Below are 8156 nucleotides of genomic sequence, written 5' to 3'. Positions count from 1 at the left end.
TCCAAAGAATTAATTCCACGTCACTTTGTACAAAATCAGCTTGTACAAGAGTTTGTGGCTGTATCATTACTCTTATGAATATAATAAAGAAAAATCCCTACAGTATCTAACTACTAACAATGTAAGACAACTAACTATTATTTAAATAAACCATAATAAACACTAAATCAAGTTTGATACATACTATATCACGATTACATTTTTGCAAAAATAACAAATTTCTTCATTATTTATTAATTTATAATTTATCTATATATTAATAAATTTTAATGGTTCTATTATTGTTAATTTATTGAGATTTTATTGTAAATAAATCTACAAAGCAATTAGAGAAGAAACTGTTTGTGTGGCTGTGAGTAGAAGGAGAATAACAGCCGCCATTACAGAGATAGTCGCCCATGTGTTGAAATAATTTTGCTTCAAGGTTGCCTTCCACTTGTGCCATGGTGATTTGCGATAGATATATAGATCAGCAAGAAGACCAGAGTAAAGGAATTCATCAAAAACCCACGTACAGTCTTTTGAAAGGTTTCCAAAGATAGTCGGGAGTTCTTCAGAAAGCCCAACAATTTCATTTTCAAAGAGTAATTCCGCGTCTTTTGGAGCGGTGATGAGGATCGCAATGATTATTATATAGTCATTAAAGTATGGGGTGTAGTCATGCAGCCATTCGAAAGCTAGAAGATTTCTGCATAAAAGCTGTGTCTTAGCAAACACCGGAATAAATGGAATTTCAAAAATTCCTTTTTCAAATTTGATATCAAGTAGATTTTGGCTTGACCCTACTTTAAACTTGACTCCAGCTTGGTGAAGTTCCTTCGCACCAGGTACGTTTAGATATTTCAATTGAATTGGAGCACCCGACAGAGATGGCTGAAGACAGAGTATCAACAGATCAAGAAAATGTGCAGCTTCGGAAAAGTGGATTTCAAACAGTTCCTTCTCTATAGGAATAAAGACGGATATATCTTGCCAGAACCAAGAAATGGTTATTGTGAGCAAGGAAATTTCTCTGAAAAAATCATCATCATAGGTTGCTGTTTTGGCTAGATTAAGCAAGTCATTGAGAATGAATAATGGAAGCTGATTTTCTAGCAGCAAAAAGTCGGATCGAATAACCAAAAACAACTTTGTTTTTGTAAAAATGCGATCATCATCAGTTCTGCAATCAGGTTTATAAACTCTCAGAAAGAACTCAATGAGAAAGACAGCATCCACTAAAACCATTTTTACGAAATCGTCACTTTGAAGATTATGAATGGTTTCTGCATAACAACTGAGCAATTCTGCTTCCCTCTCCTTTATAAATGCAAGGAAACGTGCCATGCATACCTTTGTTCTTTGAAGAAAGCATTTTAGGTACCTTTGTTTATGCTCTTCCATGGCTTTTAGCTCTTCCTTACCATGATGGAAAGGGCCAATTGAAACCATTTGTGGAGTGTATTGACTTGGATTTAAACACCGCCTGGGCTCGGGCATTCTGTAGATGGAACACTTTCCAGACAAGGGAGGCAGGGTCTCCAACTTCCCACTCAAAGAATCGGCTAACTTCTTCATATCAATCGGCACATGCTCGTTCTCGTCCTCATGCGCCCTGTCATCCATATATATATTCAATCAGTTGCTAATGGAGGAATAATGAAATAAATGACATTAGTATGGAAAATTCTTGGTGTGTTTTAGAAGCATTGCTCCTTTTGCAATCACTCTTTTGTCTAGTATATTTTTCAATTAATCGTGATAATATTTATACACACCTGACAACTAGAGAACAATATGAAACAATGCTCCTTGAGTACCAGAGATATATCCAGATTTATAAAAAGATATGACGATCGAGTGTGCATAGATTAATCAGCTACTTAACACGTCAAAAACTGAGACAAAAGTGAATACTCATTGCTTTTTCTGTATCCCCTGTATTAACTGTGGATGAAGAATCGGCTAACTTCTCTATTTCGACGGGTACATGCTCGTCCTCCCTGTCATCCATGGCCAGCATTTTAATAAAAGTCCTCGGTTGAGCGAGATTTATTAATTAAAAAAGAAAAGAGAACAATAAAAAGAAGGGCTGGAACATCCCTGGCCAGCTAGCTAACAGAAGAATGATGTGTCTCCTGATTAATAAAAAGGTATGACAATCAAGTGCATATAAATCAGAAACTTAACGCATCAAAAATGAAGACTAAAATGAATACTCACATTGCTTTTCTTTGTAGCCAGTATTAATTGTGGATATGAAACACAATAACATATAAGATCGACCAGGTCCTCGTAATAAATTGGTCCATATAGTCCATATATATATAGGAGTAGTTCGAATAAATTGATATTGTACATTAATTCCTTCCTTCAGAGCATAACAATTCTCTTGTCATTTATGGAATCTCTTTCAATAAAGTCAGTAAGTGTTATCTTTCTTTATTGGTTCTCATGTAATAAGAACAAAGATTATATTGGTTGCTAGAGTCTTAGAGAAATCTGTTGACACAAAAATTTAACTTGAGAGTCAATAAGTATTAATTAAATAATTAATGGGTCCCCTAACGTACAAAATTCAGAGCATGTAGATGAGCCATGAGACAGGAGAATTCAAAAGCAAGCCAATAAATTCAACTTTGAATTCTTGTTACAGAAATAACGTAGTTTCAAAAGCTTAAGCATAATAATAAGGATCCAATAATAGTATTAAAGTAAAGTCTTACAACGAATTTACTGCAATGAGCAATTTAGCATAGCCTAAAATGAATTACTACCATAAATTCCTGAGGAAAAAACCGTGTAATATTCTTGAACCTCATCTCAAGTTAATTAATTTAAAACTTAAAGCAGATTCGTTTCGGCTTCTCAATGAAAAAAAGGTGAAAGCATAAACATGTGTTAAGTATTATCGTCGATACTTTCATCCATGGGGAAGCTGTCCCATGGAAAACAGAGGCCCTGCCCTGCTGTTGTATGTCCAAAAACAATGATTAAACATAATTATGTAAATTTACAATTTCAGATTTTAAAATATTTATTTTTCTGTTTAGCTCTTACAACTTTAAAAGTTTAACATTTTACCCCAATAATTAAATACTCTTTTTCAACTTTAACCCAAAGAGATTTACCTCTACGACATTTGATACCCCCTAAATGTTTTATGAAGCACAGCGCTTCCTTGTAATCGTGTCTTTTACTTGGCAGAGATATGTATTGAATTTTATTGCTCCGCACAGCTGCTTTGAATCGAAGGCCACTTCAAATTCCTTAATATGGGGTCCTTTTCAATAGAAGCTGGTCTTTATCCGTCCGATGGGACAGTAAATAATCAAATTTTCATCACTGTGCTGGGCCACCACACGCTTTTGCCTTTTCTTTCAACTTTCCAGGACCCATGCTTTTATGATTGCTTGACTTATCTTGCTTATGTTTTATCATTGAGTTCTGCTATTTGAACGAAATGAAGACAAAAGGACGACAGAAAAAAATTGCCATGTGGGATTAATGGAAACGAAAACTGGGCACGTGAGTGGAGCAGGTTTTGTGGCTTTTGTCCCTTACTTTTTTAATTTAAAGAATAAAATAATCAAAAGAATAAAGAAAAAGTAACGAAAATAAATGAGCACGTGAATGGAGTTCTGTAGTCTCTCCATTTCTCTCATTTCAGTTAGTGAATTTCTCTCATTTGAGTACGAGAGTTCTTTGTGTTCAGGAAGGAAGCCAAAATTCAAACGAGTTTCAGTTTCTGCATCTCACAAATTCTGCCTCAGCACCTCGCAAATTTTGTCTCTGCATCTCAGTTATCACAAGGAATAAATTAGATTTAGATCTACAAACAAAGGTGAGAGATGTTTAAATGGTTAGAATATTTAATTTAAATTGCAAAAATTCGTAGATTTTTATTTTTTATATATTTAAATTGTTATGCATTGTTATGATTTTTTTAATTTAAATGGCTGGAAATAATGGAATAGATTATAATAATTTTTTAATGTGTTTTATATATGTTAGGATTTTTTAAATTTAAATGGTTGGAAATAATGAAATAAATTATAACAATATTTGAATGTGTTTTATATATGTTAGGATTTTTCTTAATTTAAATGACTGGAAATAATACAATAAATTATAACAATTTCTAAATGTGTTTTATATATGTTAGGATTTTTTTTAATTTAAATTGCTGAAAATAATGAAATAAATTATAACAATTTCCGAATATGTTTTATATATTTAAGTTGTTAGGATTTTATAATTTAAATTGTTGGAGATAATGGAATAAATTATAACAATTTCCGGATATGTTTTATATATTTAAGTTGTTAGGATTTTATAATTTAAATTGTTGGAGATAATGGAATAAATTATAACAATTTCCGGATGTGTTTTATATATTTAAGTTGTTAGGATTTTATAATTTAAATTGTTGGAGATAATGGAATAAATTATAACAATTTCCGGATGTGTTTTATATATTTAAGTTGTTAGGATTTTATAATTTAAATTGTTGGAGATAATGGAATAAATTATAAAAATTTGTGGATGTGTTTTATTTATTTAAATTGTTACGAATTTTCGTTACCGGACAAAATATTATATAAGTTTGTTAATACAAATGTTAATTATTTTGTAGAAATGGAGTATTTGGAAAATGAGCATGCATTTGAAGAGTTGCAAGAAACAAGAGCTAACGATGTAAATGAAATTGTGGAACCGAACAAACGTGAGCCAGCTCTTGGAATGTTATTTGATAAGATTTTTATATGAATTTTACATATATTGATATGAATTTTATATATATTTAATATTTGATTAGGTACCTATGTACCAATCCCAATTCGGTGGAAGCAACATTTATCAGCCATTTCCTTATAATTGGCACACAGTAAGTTGTTGTTAACAAGTCGTTAATGAATATATATATTTTAATATTTCTGTAATGTAATATGATGCTTATTTTTATGTATTATAGCAACCAGTCCCACCATATACATCACAGTTGCATTATTCTTCTTCTTCGATGACTCATCAATGATCTCAAAGTGAGAATTTCCAACAGTTACTACAGTAGCAGCAGCGTAATGAAGATAACAATGATGATACTTGACTTGTATTTTAACTTTAAATTGTAGTGATGAAATAATGTTGTGTTAAATTGAACTTTAAATTTTTAAAATTATGTTAGATTTGACTTTAAATCTTTGAAATTGTAGTGATGGAATAATGTTTTGTGTTAAATTGAATTTTTAATTTTTGAAATTATGTTAGATTTGTTTAATTTTGTCCGCTTGCAATTTGTTTGTTCACGTTATCATGAAGTGATATTGTATAGACATCGATGGTTTTTTAATTATTATAAAATATTATTTTTTAATTATTTAACAAAAATTGATACAAAATATTGATTTTGTATGACTGAGAGATACAGAGGATTAAACAGGACGAGTGCAGAAAGGAATAAGTGGAGAACGAGTAGTTGAGGATGAGAATAAGTGGATCAGATTTTAAATAATAAAGATATTTAAAATTTTTTCATTTTTTATTATAATATTTGTTATCGGTCCCACAAAAAAATTGGATGAGAGCAGGCGTGAAAGAGCATTTTTGTTCCATTTTTATTCTTTATTTTAATAATTGTTATCGGTCCCACAAAAAAAGAAAATTGAATGAGGAAAGGCGTGAAACGGCAGCCAATTTCTGCCGTTTCTGTCGTCCCGTCGTCGTGCTTTCGTCTATTTACCATTTCTCTTTATCATTATGTGCTTGACTTGACTTGGGGCTTACTATATACAATTACTCTCTCATTTCACAGTAAAAGCTCTAACTTGATTATAAATTTTATCAATAAATCAACTAAATAATTATTACGAATTGTAGAATCAATAGAAGTACTGGTTATTCAAATGTTAAAATCTTTCATAGAATCGCATTGCTACATTATCACATTATTGCCTTTCTTTTTTATCTGCCGTGCCATCCTCCATTACTGATGTTAGCTAGGTGACACAATTTAAAAACTGAGGTGACAAGTAGACAATATAAAGGTGCTTGACTTGTTGGAAAGGCGAGTGAAAATAGCAACAGTAACCAGAGAAATCAACTGCTCTTATTTTTTATACATTCTGTGGGTGAGCTAAACAAAACAGAGGCACTAGCAAGCAATACAAATGAAATGCTTCTAAAAAACACAAAAATTGATCACAAACAGTAGAAATTAATAAATCTACAATGCAATTAGAGAAGAAACTGTTTGCGTGGCTGTGAGCAGAAGGAGAATAACAGCTGCAATTACAGAGATAGACGCCCATGGAGTGTTGAAATAATTTTGCTTCAAGGCTGCCTTCCATTTGTGCCATGGTAATTTGCGATAGGCCTGTAAATTAGTGACAACGCCAGAATATTGGAAATTATAACTACTTAACGCACTGCCACGAACAAGGTTTCCAAAAACAGTTGCAATATTTCCATCATTCCCTAGCCTAATAACATCATTTTGAACGAGTAGTTCTTCATCTTTCGGACAGCTGATGAGACAAGCCATCATTATAATGTAATCATTAAAGTATTTCTTGTGGCCATGCATACTCTCGAAGGCTAGAAGATTTCTGTACGCACGCTGTGTGTTATCATACACCTTGAAAAATGGAATTTCCAGAATTCCTTTATTAAAATTGATGTCAAGTAGGTTTTTGGTTGACTCGGCAGCTGGTTTAAACTTGACTCCGGCTTGGTGAAGTTCCTTCACACTGGGTATGTTTTGATCTTTCAACAAAATTTGAGCACGTGACTGGGATGGCTGAAGACAGAGTAAAATCAGGTGAAGAAAATGCTCAGCGTTGGGAAAGTGGATTTTTAGCGAATTCTTGTCCAGTGACTCAATTACATAGTTCTCGAACCAAAAACAAGCAATTTCGGCAAGGGAAATATTCTCGTAAAAGGCATCTTCATAGGTTGCTGTTTTGGCTAGATCAAACAAGTCATTGAGAATGAATAATGGAAGCTGATTTTCTACCAGCAAAAAGTCATCCTGTATTTCCAAATACAATTTGGGTTTTTTGAAAATGCGATCATCATCAGTTCTGAAATTACGTTTATAAAATCTCAGAAAGAACTCAATAAGAAAGACAGCATCCACTAAAACCATCGCTACGAACTCATCACTTCCAAGATTACGAATGGTTTCTGCATAGCAATTGCGCAGTTTTGTTTCCCTTTCCTTTATAAAAGAGAGGAAACGAGCCATACGTACCTTAGTCCGTTGAAGAAAGTATTTTAGGTACCTCTGTTTATGCTCTTCCATGGGTTTTAGCTCTTCATTACCATGATGAAAAGGGCCAATTGAAGCCATTTGCGGAGTAAAATGACTTGGATTTAAACACCGCTTGGGCTCAGCAACTCTATAGATGGAACAATCTTTAGACAAGTGATGCAGGGTCTCCAACTTCCCATTCAAAGTATCTGCTAACTTCTCCATATCAATCGATACATGCTCGTCCTCCCTGTCATCCATGGCCAGCCTTTTAAAGAAAAAAGAGTACAATAAAAAGAAAGGGCTGGAACATCCTTGGCCAGCTAGCTAACAGAAGAATGATGTACTTATCCAGGTTAATTAAGAGATATAAAGATCAATTGCAGATAAAACAGAAACTTAACACATCAAAAATTAAGACAAAAATGAATACTCACATTGCTTTTTTTAGTAGCCAGCATTAAATGTGGATATGAAACACAGTAACATATAAGATCGACCTGGTCCTCGTAATAAATTGGTCATATACTCCATATATATATATATAGGAAGAATTCGAATAAATTGATGTTGTTCACTCACTAATTCCTTTCTTCAGAACATAACTATTCTCGTCTTTTATGGAATGTCCTTCAATAAAGTCATGTAAGTGTTATCTTTCTTTATCGGTTCCCATCTAATAAGCTGCATGCTTTAAGCTTCATAACGGAAATGATCAAAAATTACAAAATGAATAATCAAGAACAAAGATTATATTGGTTGTTAGAGTTTTAGAGAAATTAATCGCTTGACACAAAAGTTTAGGTTAAGAGTCAATAACTATTAATTAATAGGTCCCCTCAATTACCAAAACCAGAGCCTGTAGATGAACCGTGAGATAAGAGAATTTAAAAGAAAGCCAATAAATTCAACTTAGATATCTTGT

The 8156-nt window shown here is 32.6% G+C and overlaps 2 protein-coding genes and 1 long non-coding RNA gene across 4 annotated transcripts; 1 reads left to right on the top strand and 2 right to left on the bottom strand.

The window, feature by feature from the left end:
* Positions 1-315: 315 nt before the first annotated feature.
* On the bottom strand, positions 316-1605 carry LOC18052150 (UPF0481 protein At3g47200). The gene has a single exon (XM_006445820.1). It carries the CDS (start codon positions 1603-1605, stop codon positions 316-318), a length of 1290 nt encoding a protein of 429 aa, XP_006445883.1.
* Positions 1606-3586: 1981 nt separating this feature from the next.
* Positions 3587-5120, top strand: LOC112101176. Of its 2 annotated transcripts, XR_002907267.1 has the most exons (4): positions 3587-3823; positions 4616-4705; positions 4799-4867; positions 4955-5120. It is a non-coding gene; the product is annotated as an uncharacterized LOC112101176 (long non-coding RNA). The 2 variants fall into 2 exon arrangements; XR_002907268.1 differs by lacking the exon at positions 4616-4705 and having other exon boundaries at positions 4955-5119.
* Positions 5121-6186: 1066 nt separating this feature from the next.
* On the bottom strand, positions 6187-7492 carry LOC18052149 (putative UPF0481 protein At3g02645). The gene has a single exon (XM_024191660.1). The coding sequence runs from the start codon at positions 7490-7492 to the stop codon at positions 6206-6208; it is 1287 nt and encodes a 428-aa protein (XP_024047428.1). The 3' UTR covers positions 6187-6205.
* Between the last annotated feature and the right edge of the window lie 664 nt (positions 7493-8156).

This window comes from Citrus clementina, unplaced genomic scaffold, assembly GCF_000493195.1.
Source record: "Citrus clementina cultivar Clemenules unplaced genomic scaffold, Citrus_clementina_v1.0 scaffold_2, whole genome shotgun sequence".
NCBI lineage: Eukaryota > Viridiplantae > Streptophyta > Magnoliopsida > Sapindales > Rutaceae > Citrus > Citrus x clementina.
This window is presented reverse-complemented; position numbering and strand designations above follow the sequence as displayed.